A 15394-nucleotide genomic window follows, 5' to 3' on the forward strand; every position below is an offset into this window, starting at 1 on the left:
CATGTTCTTGCTGCACAAAACAAGGGGCTACAAGATTTCATACACCCATCAAAACTCAACCATTATATGACCGATCAAGAGCTGATTTGGCGGGCATCGATGGTTCCGAAATTGCGAAAGTATCCGTTTAATAGAACTCCTACAGTGGCGTTCATGTTCTTGACCAGAGGGCCGGTGTTAATGGTGCCGTTGTGGGAGAGGTTTTTCAAAGGGTATAATGGTCTTTTCACAATATATGTTCATGGTTCAAATTCGTCTTCTAATTGGACCGAACCGGAGGAGTCAGTTTTCCATGGCAGGAAAATCCCAAGTAAGGTAAGAAAGTGTTTAGTTTTCATACACCATATATGTTTTGTAAAATGTTGTTTACGTGCATATCGTAAACGACAATTTACTTAGTAATTTTTTTTAAATGGTGTATGAAAGCATAATACCTAAGAAAATGATGATTTAAAATTCTTTTATACCACCAAGCGTATAACCACCAACACAAAAGGGACAACCAGTAGGCCTTTATGGAATTTAAGAGGGTATCTTTGTTCAATAATTAAAGGTATAAACCGACAGCAAATTTACAGTCCATTTAAGTATCAAAAAGATTTTGTACATTTTTTTAAAATATAAAAATGGAAAACAGTGGTGTCCAACTGTCCACAAGAGTCCTGGCCCAGCTCCGCTCAGCTCGGCCTGAACCGATTACTAGAAGTGAAGGGAAACGAAGAGCGTCAACCGAATCATCAATGGTCAGTTGGTTAAGGCTTCAAACTAATATGGTAATAGATTGTTGTATAGTTATTCATTTTATCGCGTCTAAACTTGTTTTTACCCACGCCTAGGTATTTGCTAATTGCTATGGTTATATTCATAGGTAATCCGTAGCAAATTTGTGAAGATTTTTTTTTTAAATATCAAATAGTCAATTACTTGTTTTATAGCAGGCAGTTTTGTCACCTTGTTTATGTCCTATAAAATACTAGGTTTATCCTTCTAAAACTATTGTTTACATTATTATTTTAATCTATCATAATATAATTATTCTATTGAAATAACTTTATCCATCATTACACTCTGGTGAAGAGGTAGGTCCCAGCAGAGACCAGTTGGTCCCGCAAGACTCACCTTGAACAGGGACGTCTGCGCAAAGGCCATCTGCTCCCGCAGGACCCACCATGCTTATAGAATCTTACGCGCAGTACGCAAGCTGTACACGCAGGGAAAGCCTCCCAATGGTGAAGTACCCCGCCTGTTCCCGCAGTTGCGGATACAAGCCATCAGGGAAGGCTACCCGCAGACAGCAGGGCTACACGCACAAGGCAATAGTTACTTCAGTAGTCACATGAAGGAATGAGCAAGGCAGGAACAATCCCGCCAAAATGAGCCAGTCCGTATGATTCTGAAAGATCTTTTGTACTATACCTACCAAGGTATGGATAGGACAGACAATCTGACCAGAACAACCCATGAACCAATCACAGGGTGACAGCTCACCGACAACAGTACGAGGAGGAGCACCCTCTAGTACTGTTTGTCACTATTAGCCGCTGCCTACTCACCAACTCTTACTGAGGGGCGTGCGTAGCCTACAGTTGGTGGAATAGTGTTACTGTTGGCCGTAACCTATTCACCAACCAGCATGGCCTGCGTATAATCCGCAGTAGGTGGGACGTGCATAATCTACAGTTGGTGGAATAGTGCAGCCGACTTTGTTACTGTTGGCCGTAACCTATCCACCAACCAGTATGGCCTATGCATAATCCACTGTTGGTAGAACAGGAATACTATTCAGCCGGCTGTACCTTCTAGGAAACCTACCTTCGGCTATAAATACTCCAACATCTTGGAATGGTAAGGGCATCTGATATCTCAATCTTATCTAGCAATCTCTTAATATACTCTTATATTCAGAGCAACCTAGTCTGATTCTCACGCCGGAGGGTGGTCACAAGGAGGAACCCCCCCCCCCTTCTCAGTGACGAGCTTACGGTGTTTGTTTTGCAGGTCTCCTGAAGAACAGCCTTCTCAGCTAGATCTCATCCGTGGGAAACATTACTTAACCCCCAGATTATCTATAATCTGTCCAGGGTTCACTTAGTGTTTCTTCATTGGCGCCATCCGTGCATAAAAGCTAGAACTATTTTAGTTTTTTCACAATTTCTGAAGAAATGGTTAACGTTACTCCGGTCCAAAGGCCAGTAACCGACCAAGAAACCCCGGTAACAACCCCAGCAACTGGGGGGAACACCGGCGGTTATACAATCCTTACGAACACTACCCCGACTACCCAAGCCGGGGCAAGTGCAGTAAATATTCCACTGGGGTTCACCGATACCCAGCTGGAAAAACGAACGAAGGTCCCTCGCCAAACACTAGATCAAGTGAAGGCGTGGGCCGAAGCACGGCAAAGAGAATTCCAAGCCGAATTGGATGAACGCTTGCGTTCAGTTCAACAGGCTGACGAATTCGCCAGTACTCGCCAACACCTCAATATGAGCAGTGACTGCGAGTACTCAGACGACGAGTTGGAGTCCGATACCGACGCAAACCCTCGCCATAAGGCGAAAGGGAAGCGTAAGGAAACGGACGTCCAACCAAAAAGGAATTTTGGGGAAGCTTTTAAACCAATCGCGGAGAGAAACCCGCGTGACTTCTCCAAAACCTTTAGACCAACCGCTACAAATGCAGGAAAGTCAAAATTCGCAAGGGACATTGCGGAAGCAATCGCCCCGAGAAGTGCCAAACAAATGTCCAACATTGGCACTTATGATGGTCTATCCGACCCAGACGACCATTTGAACAGGTTCATTGCGGGGGCTACCGTCAGCAACTGGACGGAACCCACGTGGTGCTACATGTTCCAGATGACTCTGGTCGGAGCGGCCAGGGCATGGTTCGATCGTTTACCGATCCACCACATATATGACTGGGCGGACTTTCAGAACAAGTTCAGCCAGCACTTCAGCCAACAGAGGAAGTACACTGAAGAGCAGTGGACGATCCTCAACTGCGTGAGAGAGGAGGATGAATCTTTACTAGACTTCATCACTCGCTTCAACTCCAAAAAGCTAAGTCTCGGCAACATAAGTGAGGATCTGGTTCGCGCCGCCTTCATCCAAGGCGCCGAATACCCAGAACTTATCCGCACATTGACGGGTAAGGATGGCATGCCATCAACATGGGATGCCATCATGACGGCGGCAAAGCGCTTTGCCGAGACGGAAAAGCAACTGGGAAGGGATCTTCCCCAGAGTACACACCTCTACACGCAGAGGACAAGAGAAAACAATGTCCGGATCGCCCGACAGAACAAAAAGAGGAGGCTAGGTATTTGGCAGTCAAGGGTAAACTTTGACACCTCATCCAGCTCTCGCCCTCTTGTTGGCGGAAGGGACAACACACACCCTTCAAACCGAAAACACCGGTGGACGCCACTCACGAAGAGCGTCACGGAGATATTTGCCACGGAAAAATTGCCATGGCCAAAAGCCCCATTGATCCGGCAGAAACCTAATGCGGATCAAAGCAAATCCTGTGATTTCCAAGGGACAAAGGGTCATGGTACTGAAGAGTGCACATCCTTGAAGGATATTATTGAGACATTTGTCAAGGATGGAAGACTTGCACATCTCGTGGCATCAATCAGGAAGGGAGGAAGGAATGACAACCGGTACAGAGGTAACGGACGAAAGCCCGTCGACATCAGCATCAACATGGTTCATGGCAAGGTCAGAGGAAGAAAAAGACGAGTGACAGAACCATGCGCGTGGAAGGAAGCTGAGGTGCGCTTCCCGCGAGTGCCAGGAGGCCCCAGCAAAGAAGGCCCCATCGTCATCAGAAGCCAGCTGGGGCATTACATCACTTCCCGCACTCTTGCTGACAACGGCGCTTCGTCGACAGTGATGTACAGGCAGTTCTTTGATAAGCTGGATGATGAAGACAAAGAACGCTTGGAAACGGTCTACGCTTCAATGGAAGGGTTTGACTGCAGTACAGAAACCCCCCTGGGTATCCTATCTTTCCCCGTTACTCTTACTGATGGGAATCATTCACGCACAGAAGACGTGGATTTTGTCGTGATGAAAAAGCCACACCACACGTACGACATCCTATTCGGAAGAGACGGGATGGCAAGATTCAACGCCGTGGTATCTTCAGTCCACGGCATGATGGGATGGCCAACAGCTGAGGGTGTAGCGATGATCACTGGCATTCCCCAGGTATGCATCGCATCTGTCTCATCTAAACCCAAACCGAAAAAGGCTAAACCAACCATCACCGAACCGGAAAAATGGGCCTTCAATGGCAAATACCCCGACCAGGCCGTTACCATTGGACCAACAATCGTTGATCCCACCCGCACCCTACTCAAACGCTTACTGCAGAAAAACGCTGACATCTTTGCGTGGGCACCAGCTGACATGACTGGTGTACCCCGAAGTAAGGCGGAGCATAAGCTCAAGTGCGATCCGGCTGTTACGCCAGTCGTACAAAAGCGCAGAGTAATGGGGCCTGAACAAACTAACGCGTGTAGAACCCAAGTCAAGGAACTCCTTGACGCAGGCATCGTACGCGTTAGCAGATATCAAACATGGGTTGCAAATCCCGTAATGGTACCGAAGAATGACAAACAATGGCGCATGTGCATAGATTTCAAAGATTTGAACAAAGCATGCCCCAAAGATTGTTATCCGTTACCAGAAATTGATCTTAAGGTGGATTCGTTGGTACCATTTCGCCTTAAATGCTTCTTGGATGCGTATAAGGGGTACCATCAAATCCACATGGCCGTAGATGACCAGGACAAAACCGCATTTCGGACGCCCGATGGTACATTTTGTTATAAAATGATGCCATTCGGACTTAAGAATGCAGGGTCCACGTACCAACGACTGATGGACAAAGAGTTTCATGCCCAAATCGGGAGAAACTTGGAAGTCTATATGGATGATTTGGTTATCAAAAGCCCCGAGCCAGAAGCGATGTTGAAAGACATTGAAGAAACTTTCAACACGCTCAGAAAGATAAACAAGAAGCTCAACCCGAGCAAGTGTTCGTTTGGGATGGAAGAAGGGAAGTTCTTGGAAGTCATTGTTACTAAAGATGGCTTCAGAGCGAACTCTGAAAAGGTCGAAGCCATTATTAAAATGGAATCACCTACCACCATCAAACAGGCTCAGACACTGAATGGACGACTAGTCGCACTTAATCGCTTTTTGGCAAACCATGCGGATAAGTCGTTTCCTTTCGTGTCAACATTAAGAAACTGCTTAAAGAAAACGCACTTCCGCTGGACACCGGAAGCGGAAGCAGCTTTTCAGGAGATTCGGTCACGCCTGATCGAACTCCCAACACTTACAGCACCACAAGCGGGAGAGGAGTTAATCCTATACCTTTCCGCAACAGATAGAGCAACCGGCGCCTTCTTGCTAATAGAACGAAAAGGCATCCAGATGCCAATCTATTATGTTAGCCGTGTACTAACAGACGTAGAAACCCGGTACTCTACCCTCGAAAAATTGGTCTTAGCACTTATACACGCTTCACGCAGGTTAAGACGATATTTCCAGGGCCACCCAATCACCATTCTCACCAACTTCAAACTCTCAAACGTTCTAGGCAAACCCGAATTATCGGGACGTCTAGCCAAATGGGCAATTGAATTGGGAGAATATGCAATTAAGTACAAGCCAAGACCAGCCATAAAGGGCCAGGTCCTGGCCGATTTTATTGCAGAAGTCCCCGCTTCGCGGGAGAAAGAGTGCCAGGAGGAGGCTCAACCCTCCCCAGCACAGGACATCAATGATGTCTGGCGACTCTACACTGATGGAGCAGCCAGTAACGAGGGTTCAGGCGCAGGGTTAAAATTAACCAACCCAGCAGGCCAAGAATATACTTACGCTATTCGGTTGGATTTTCCAAGTACGAATAACGAAGCCGAATACGAAGCATTCTTGGCCGGTTTGAGAATTGCGCGTAAGATGGGAGTGAAAAACTTGGAAGCCCACGTGGATTCCATGCTGGTGGCCAACCAAATAAATGGGACGTACACGGCTGTGAACGACACAATGGCCCTGTACCTCGCCTAGGCAAAAACCCTCATGCGTGATTTTAATGATTGTAAAGTCATACACGTCAAGCGCAGCGAAAACAAATCTGCGGATGCGTTAAGCAAGCTTGCATCACTAGCCTTCACCCATTTGGGAAAGGACATACGCATTGAACTCCTCGAAGCACCATCAGTCCCGCACAAGGAAATTTGTGTCATCCAAACCGGTACAGAAACGTGGATGACACCAATAATAAATTACCTTGCAGCAGGAACACTACCAGAGTCAAAAACACAGGCAAGAAAACTACGCTGTAAAGCACTGAATTATCAGCTCGTCAACGACATCCTTTACAGACGTAACTTTCTTGGCCCACTCTTGAGATGCGTGGACAACCAAGATGCTGACTACCTCCTAAGGGAAGTACACGAAGGCATCTGTGGAGTACACGCAGGTCCTCGCGCTGTTGTAGCCAAGCTAAACAACGCGGGACACTTTTGGCCGGGGATGCATACGGATGCACTGGCATACATCAGAAAATGCAGGTCTTGCCAGCTTTACGCACCCAACACGCACCGCCCGAAGAATGAACTTGTTCCAGTCACTTCTTCATGGCCATTTCAGAAGTGGGCCTTCGATGTGACAGGCCCATTTCCTACAGCAGCAGGAAATGTTCAGTTCCTAGTGGTAGCCATCGACTACTTCACCAAGTGGATAGAGGCAAAACCTTTAGCCCAAACAACCGCGAAACATATCAAAAAATTTATTTGGGAATTTATTATTTGTCGTTTTGGACTTCCACAGAATTTGGTGAGCGATAACGGCACCAACTTTGCTGACAAGAAGCTACAACAGTGGCTAAAAGAACTTCAAATCACCCACACCTTTACCTCAGTGGCACACCCGCAAGGTAATTGTGAGGTGGAAAGAGCAAATAAGAGCATCGTCGAAGGCATCAAGAAGAGGCTATCGGAACACAGATCCGGCTGGGTGGACGAGCTTCCGCACGTCCTTTGGGCAAACAGAACGCTGAAAAAGGCCAGTACGGGAGAAACCCCGTTCAGCCTCACTTATGGCACTGAAGCCATGGTCCCGGTCGAAATTGGTCTACCCTCGCCAAGGGTCTTGATTCAGCCAGAAGACAATGATGCGGAAAGACGGTTGGATCTTATGCTAACCGAGGAACGCAGAGACTTAGCCGCAGTGCGTGAAGAGAACTACAAACGACAAATGCAAAAGTACTACAACACGTGGGTAAAACTCTGCAACTTCAAGATAGGAGACTACATACTGCGTAACAACGAGGCTTCAAACCAAGAGCGCACGGGAAAGCTGGCCCCGGTTTGGGAAGGGCCATACATTATCAAAGAAGTCCTGGGAAAGGGCGCATACCGGCTCGAAAGGCTCGATGGCACTCCCATCCCAAGAACATGGAATGGAGCTCAATTACGCAAATGTTATATGTAGATCAATTCCAAAACTTGTAAAGAAAAGGCCTAGAGCCACTTCTAATGGAAATGATTCTCCTTTCATAATATGTTTACCTTTATACTTATGAACTTCCCACTGATACCGGTATTCACCACATAAACGGGAAGAAGTAAGTCGTTACGTGTGGAAGGCGAAAAAACCCGCGTAAACACAACGTTAATAAGGGAAACCTACACGCAGGTATGATGTAAGTAAAGTTTAGCCATCCTTGTAAGTGCAAGTGACGGTCTTACCCGCACAATCACGAACAAGGAAGCAAAACTTCAACCTATCATCTACCACGTTCAAAGGTTATCCTAAAAAAGAAAAAAAAAAAAAAAAAGATGAGGAAAACCTACACGCAGGTCAGATATGGGTAAAGTTTAGCCATCCTACTAAGTGCAAGTGACGGTCATACCCGCACAATCACGAAAGAGGAAGCAAAACTTCACACCTATTATCCACCACGTTCAAAGGTTAACTTATCTTCAAATAAGGTAAACCTACACGCAGGTCAGATATGGGTAAAGTTTAGCCATCCTACTAGGTGCAAGTGACGGTCATACCCGCACAATCACGAAAGAGGAAGCAAAACTTTACACCTATTATCTACCACGTTCAAAGGTTAACTTATCCTCAAATAAGGTAAACCTACACGCAGGTCAGATGGTAAAGTTTAGCCATCCTACTACGTGCAAGTGACGGTCCTACCCGCACAATCACGGAAGAGGAAGCAAAACTTCACACCTATCTACCACGTTCAAAGGTTAACTTATTCTAAACACTTGGAAAATTGCTAATTTAAACTTTAAGTATGTAAGTCATATAACGTTTATAAAGCAAGGAATCCAATGAATCAAGCGGTCTTAGCAGCGCAAAGATTTACATTTCATAAATATTCGTTACAAGAATGGCCGGGTAACTACCCGCCTACAAGAAAGTAAATCTATACAAACTAAATCTATCCTAGTAGCGGAAAGGGATCTTCAGGATCAGGCTTCAGGGCCACTTCCACTTGGACCAGCGCCGTCAGTAGAGCGTGGCTGTTCAAGGTAAGCCTTAAGGATAGGTAGCCCGTCATCAGCAGCAGCAATTTCATTCACCTTCTCCACCACCGGATGCGGGAAGGCAGCGTATTGATTTACTGCTTGGTCATATATGGCTTCGGTATCTACATTGTACAAAGGGAAGTTGGATGGCGGGACGCCTTTCTCAACAAACCCTAGACCAAGCAGGAAGCCGACCCGTTCCCCATCCTCGTGAGAAGCGTTGAGGGCTGCGCTCATTGCATCGTCGTAGGATGTCTCTGAGAAGACCCGATGCACAACCTACAAAAGAAAATATACAAGTGTCAGCACCCTATCTACAAAGAAAAGCGTGAAGACATGAAGATAGACATACCTGAGACAACGCTTCTCGAAGAAGCCATTCCTTGGCAACCAGAGCTTCTTTAAGGGCGGCTTGAGCTTGGGTGCAGGCGCGTTCGGCTTCGCTTTTGTTAAGGTTGGCAAGTAGAACTTCCTTTGCGGCAGCCTCTTCGACGCCCTTAAGCTTCCGCTCGGTATGGTCAAGCACGCCCCTCTGGTCCAAGATCTCCTGGAGCTTCTTGGCATCTTCCATCGCCAAGGCATCATGAGCACGTTGGAGAGCCTCTAATTTGGCCTTGAGCTCCTCATTCTCCACGCGTAAAGGCTCAGCAACGGCTTCAGCCTTGGTGGCCCTCTCGGTTGCGTTCCTCGCAGTCTCCTTAGCTAGCCGAAGCTGTTCGTTAACAGCTTGGGCAGCCTTGGAGCGGGCCTCGAGTCGCGCTTGAACCTCAACCTCGAGGGCCTTGAAGGCCTTCTCCTTCTCCGTAGCAGCTGCGGACAGCTTTTGGTTCTCCTCCCGAAGAGCCCGCGCTTGAGATATTTCTTTGGCGCGAGCTGCTTTCAACTTGTCGTTTTCACGACAAAGCAGCTCGACGCGCGGCTGCATCCGGGCTTGGAGAACCCGAAGCTCGTTGGTTAGCCTACCCTCCTGGTAGCTAGCCATGGCTTCCCCCAACGCACCATGGGGAGCAGCGTGGCGAGCCCATTCCACGCACTCCACAGGGGTACGAAGGGTTGTTCCTCGGCGTATGTTCCATCTTGGAACATACACTTCATTGGAATCCGACACTGCAAAAGAAACAAAGCAGTTAGGAAAAGATGATAAAAAATACATAAAGGCCAAAAGAACCCTACGCACCTGTAGGGTCGATCACAGGCCGATAACCACCGAACCCATCACCTGAACCTAAGGGAAATCCATCCAAAAGGTCAGGCAGATGGGAAGGTAACAAAGATTGGCAAGAAGCCCCGCGCGTACCTGAAGGTTCGGCCGTCGAGGCCGTTGGCGGGGGCGGCATGGTTTCCGCCGCAGTCGATGGCGGAGGCATGGTGTCCGCCGCGGTCGCCACCGCGGATTCAGCAGCAAGAGTAACCACCGGCTCTGTGAAGGATGCTGTAAAAATCGCACTCACAGCCGGCGGTGACGTCATCTCGGCTGGAACAGTCGGCTCAGAATGAGCAACTGAACCAGCGGTAGCAGGCGCAGGCGCCTGGGTCGACGCCTCAGGTAGGCAGACCAAGCCCACCATCATTGGCGGAGAGGTAGTACTCGGCCCCTCACCCTGGAATGCGCCAACATCCACGCATGCGTAAAGAAGAAAAGTGTTAAAAGACTTGTGGATTAAACTACGAAGATAAAAGCCAAGAGTTGTACTTACTGGTTTTCTTGAGCTTGAACGTACGGACGGGCGGGGACGAACTCGATGGAGCCGGTCTCTTGATGCCGGTCACCGTCGTCGTCATTGGTTCTCCGGAGGTAACAGTCGTAGCCTCCGGAACAGTGGTCTTCTCACCACCGGGGTTCCCCGCCACCTCTTCACTATCTGACTCAGTGTCAGATAGGAGCACTGGATCGGCTGTGGAGGCCGCCTTCTCCTTCCCTTTCCCGCCGGCAGCCCTCTTCTTCCGCACTAACGGAGGACCATCTGCGGATTCCTCAGAAGAAGACAGGATGTCAGGAATTCCAGCAGCGGGTACAGCACTGAGGGGTGGAGGAGAGAATAACGCCTTACCTGGCCGCCGGTGGCTCAGGATCTCGTGGCCCAGCGGATAGACCTCCACAAACCGATCCGCTGTTTGCTCCAGGATGGGCAACTCGTTCTCGTCAAGAGCACGAGTACCCACCCGCACAGGGTCGTCAGCTTCCCGCGGGTACAGGAGCGACTCCAAATTGTTCCCCTCTGAAAGAAAAGAAACAGTTAGAAGACAAACTCATATCAGCAAGAAAGACAAGACATACCATAAGGAGTAGAGTTCAAACCGTATTCGAGAAGGATGGGAACCTGAGACGCCTCCTTCCATACCCGGCTCATCCCCAGCATCACCATCCCGGACTCCGCAAACCGGTAAACCGGAGATTGGACCCGGGATATCTTGGCAAACCATCCCGCCTCCTGGTAGTTGGTGGCGTGGTGGCTTGGAATTGCCTGGCCATTTTTAAACTTCATGGCAATGGGGATGGCGCGGGCAGAAATGTAGAAGAACTCCCGCTTCCACGATCGGAGACTGCGCTCGGTCGCGCAAATCTTCAAACCCTTGATCCGGGTTGTCAGGGTGTACCACCCCTGGATGCACCTCCAAGTATAGAAGGTCATCAGGCGGTCCACATAGGGCTCAATGCCCAGAATCCGGCACACCCACTCGAAATGGCGAATCTTGGCGATCGCCATGGGGTGCAACTCGGTCAGATGAACACCGTGCCTCTCAAGGACACGGTAAACAAACTTTGTCAATGGGAACCTAAGATTCCCATAGACAAAGAATGCTGCATAAACCCCGATCTTGCCTCTGGGGGCATCGTACACGGTCTGATGGGGTTCAGGAAACTCAGGCTCGAAAGGATCGAGCATGAACTTCCTAACAACATACCGGTACTGATCGCCGGGCAGAGCACACTGGCACTCACCAGCAGTACTCCTGTCATCGGTGGTGGACTCGAGATCATGGGAAGACATCTTGCAGAAAGAAAGCGATTTCGGGAAAATGCATGCCTGAAAAGGGGAGTATTTGCCGGAAATCGCTAAGAAGAAGAAGAGAAGGGTGAAGGTGTGAATTACAAAGGACCCTCTCCCCCTTTATATACTAATCGCAATTAATGCGGTGAATTTAATGCGGAGGAGAGAGAAATCGAGGGTGCAATGAAACTATGACGCGTGGCAAAAAGCAGGCTGGCAACAGCTGTCAAAAGGACGCGTGCCAGTAATTTCGCGGCCACGCGCCCGAAAAATCGCGCCCACGCGCCTGAAAAAGCGTCTGGAATGACCATGTACTGTCACGTCACCATAACTTCCTGCACGTCCTGACACAGTCAGAAGAAACCGTCGCACGACGTTTCAGATGTTTGGACTGTTCTTATCCTCACCAACCTTTCGAATTTCAAAATTCAAAATTCAAAAAGATTCAAAAGTAAGCGGGAAAATACCCCTTACCTCGGCAACCAAGTAACTATAAGACGGGTGCGGGTACAGTGTTAACACAAAACCCTTCACATACCTAGCACCCGCAGGGAATTGACGCCAGGGATACCTTGAAAGTAAAGTAACCGTAAGACGAGCGCGGGTACAGTGTTAAGGCAAAACCCTTCACATACCTAGTGCTCCGCAGGGAATTGAAACCAAGAAGGATCTTCTGGGCAATGCTTGCGGAAACGGAAATAACATCCCCGCATAGCGGGAACGTCGAGAACTACATTGTTTGAGACTCCAGGATGGAATTGGTGGTTTAAACATAATTGATCACTATGTTCAAAACCACTAAAACCTCAAGGAGAATCCACACAAGTGAGACTCAACGCTCCTGACTTGCGAGAAGGTTACATACCTACCCGCATCATACCCAAAGATCAAGCAAAAAAAATCGGGAATTTTTGCAAGTGACATTAGGAAACCCGCGGGAAGAATCCCCACGGAGAACCTTAAAACTAAAAACCCTTTTCAAAACCCCTTGCTTAAAGTCCAAAAGTTCACCTCACTTTATTAAACATTCATGAGAAGAACATTGGACTGGGGGGACTTGAAGAGGTAGGTCCCAGCAGAGACCAGTTGGTCCCGCAAGACTCACCTTGAACAGGGACGTCTGCGCAAAGGCCATCTGCTCCCGCAGGACCCACCATGCTCATAGAATCTTACGCGCAGTACGCAAGCTGTACACGCAGGGAAAGCCTCCCAATGGTGAAGTACCCCGCCTGTTCCCGCAGTTGCGGATACAAGCCATCAGGGAAGGCTACCCGCAGACAGCAGGGCTACACGCACAAGGCAATAGTTACTTCAGTAGTCACATGAAGGAATGAGCAAGGCGGGAACAATCCCGCCAAAATGAGCCAGTCCGTATGATTCTGAAAGATCTTTTGTACTATACCTACCAAGGTATGGATAGGACAGACAATCTGACCAGAACAACCCATGAACCAATCACAGGGTGACAGCTCACCGACAACAGTACGAGGAGGAGCACCCTCTAGTACTGTTTGTCACTATTAGCCGCTGCCTACTCACCAACTCTTACTGAGGGGCGTGCGTAGCCTACAGTTGGTAGAATAGTGTTACTGTTGGCCGTAACCTATTCACCAACCAGCATGGCCTGCGTATAATCCGCAGTAGGTGGGACGTGCATAATCTACAGTTGGTGGAATAGTGCAGCCGACTTTGTTACTGTTGGCCGTAACCTATCCACCAACCAGTATGGCCTATGCATAATCCACTGTTGGTAGAACAGGAATACTATTCAGCCGGCTGTACCTTCTAGGAAACCTACCTTCGGCTATAAATACTCCAACATCTTGGAATGGTAAGGGCATCTGATATCTCAATCTTATCTAGCAATCTCTTAATATACTCTTATATTCAGAGCAACCTAGTCTGATTCTCACGCCGGAGGGTGGTCACAAGGAGGAACCCCCCCTTCTCAGTGACGAGCTTACGGTGTTTGTTTTGCAGGTCTCCTGAAGAACAGCCTTCTCAGCTAGATCTCATCCGTGGGAAACATTACTTAACCCCCAGATTATCTATAATCTGTCAAGGGTTCACTTAGTGTTTCTTCAAATCTATCATAATATAATTATTCTATTGAAATAACTTTATCCATCATTACACTCTGGTGAACAATACTTTTGAAAAAGAAGGTATATTTTAATACTTATAGATTTACATAAAAGTTATGCATATAAAGTTTCTTAAAATATTATAAGTAATTTAGATACATTGTTACCATCACATACATAGATTTTAAGTTGGCTTACATAATCCCAAAGACCCAAACCCTGCATGTGGATTTTATTGTTGTTATTTAAGGACGTGAGACATGACATACCTACAATTTATTGTACATTAGGCCTAGAAAAAATAATTTGGGGGGGGGGGGGGTATTGACATTGCAAAAATGGTTGGTTGAGATAAGAGGCCAGTTCATTTTTCCTATTTATGAAATTCGATTATATAATTTTTAAGTAAAGAATCAAATAAGCATTTGCTCAGAGAATATATACGTTTATATATTATTTAACCGTCTAATTAAGGGTACATATATATTTATGTAGTTCTCGTTTGTTTTGTTTTACTATGAACGACCTATGCATGTAACGTTACCTACCATTTAGGCAACCATATAACAAAAGTTAGAAGCAAAGAATATATGTGAATTATTCTTTCCGCATCCTTCAAGTAACATAAACTTACTGAAAATGAAAAGAATGTCTGAGTAATTTTATTATTATTATTATTATTATTATTATTATTATTATTTTTTTTTTAATTTCAGAATGTCCAATGGGGAAAAGTTAGCATGATCGAAGCCGAACGACAATTGCTAGCCAACGCGCTTCTTGATTTCTCCAACCAACGTTTTGTTCTTCTTTCCGAGTCTTGCATTCCCCTATTCAACTTCTCAAGCATCAACTCTTACCTAATTAACTCCAACAAAAATTTTGTTGAGTCGTATGATCTAATTGGCCCAGTTGGCCGTGGACGCTATAGTCGGAGAATGTACCCCACTATTAAGCTTCAAGAATGGAGAAAAGGGTCGCAATGGTTTGAAATGGATCGAGACTTAGCCTTGGAGATAATATCTGATACAACATACTTTCCAGTTTTTCAAAAGTACTGCAATGGTTCGTGTTATGCTGATGAGCACTATTTACCCACACTCGTCACCAAGAAATTTGGATCAAGGAACTCAGGGCGAACATTGACTTTCGTTGACTGGTCAAAAGGGGGACCCCACCCGTCCAGGTACACGAGGAACGACGTTACAGTTCAGTTTTTGGAGAAACTAAGGAGTGCCACATATTGTGAGTACAATGGGAGAAAAAACCAAACATGTCACTTGTTTGCAAGGAAGTTCACTCCTCATGCCTTAGATAGGCTTTTGAGACTTGCACCCAAAGTTATGCACTTCAACCCATAGGCCTCAAGAGAAAAAAAAACATTTTTTTAAAGGGATCATTTCCTGCAATTTTTCATTTGATTATATATAATGGTATATGATACGAAAATAGTATATTTTTAGTACAAAAACAAATTCATTTGTGATATATGAATGTATAGTTAGGGAAATAAAATGAAGTTTCAACTTGCAAGCCTCCTTATCCCGGATTTCCAGTAAAGTTATTTTTGTTATAATGTTATGTCCTCGAATCATGTATATGTTGTGTCAAACATTACGTACTTCGTTCTCATACAGCGGGATTTTGGTTTCCAACTTCATTACAAGTCACATTGGATGCCATAAGCAACCATCTAACTCAATGCTTATCAAACAAAGGGGTAAGTCGTCTATAATAGCATGTTTTCTCCATTC

General features: G+C 46.7%; 1 protein-coding gene across 1 annotated transcript; it reads left to right on the forward strand.

Annotated features, from left to right (window-relative positions):
* The first annotated feature begins 99 nt into the window (after positions 1-99).
* On the forward strand, positions 100-15001 carry LOC143605283 (glycosyltransferase BC10-like). The gene is made up of 2 exons (XM_077081451.1): positions 100-315; positions 14357-15001. The coding sequence occupies exons 1-2, from the start codon at positions 100-102 to the stop codon at positions 14999-15001; spliced, it is 861 nt and encodes a 286-aa protein (XP_076937566.1).
* The last annotated feature ends 393 nt before the right edge of the window (positions 15002-15394 follow it).

Source organism: Bidens hawaiensis, unplaced genomic scaffold, assembly GCF_021521415.1.
Source record: "Bidens hawaiensis isolate Kalapana, Puna unplaced genomic scaffold, B.hawaiensis_p1.1 tig00068872_1, whole genome shotgun sequence".
In the NCBI taxonomy this organism is placed as follows: domain Eukaryota; kingdom Viridiplantae; phylum Streptophyta; class Magnoliopsida; order Asterales; family Asteraceae; genus Bidens; species Bidens hawaiensis.

Excerpts from the sequence above, each read along its gene's own strand:
- LOC143605283 (XM_077081451.1), top strand. The coding sequence starts at position 100 with ATGGTTCCGAAATTGCGAAAGTATCCGTTTAATAGAACTCCTACAGTG. Across the intron at positions 316-14,356 it reads GCAGGAAAATCCCAAGTAAG|AATGTCCAATGGGGAAAAGT; the intron begins GTAAGAAAGTGT and ends TTTTAATTTCAG.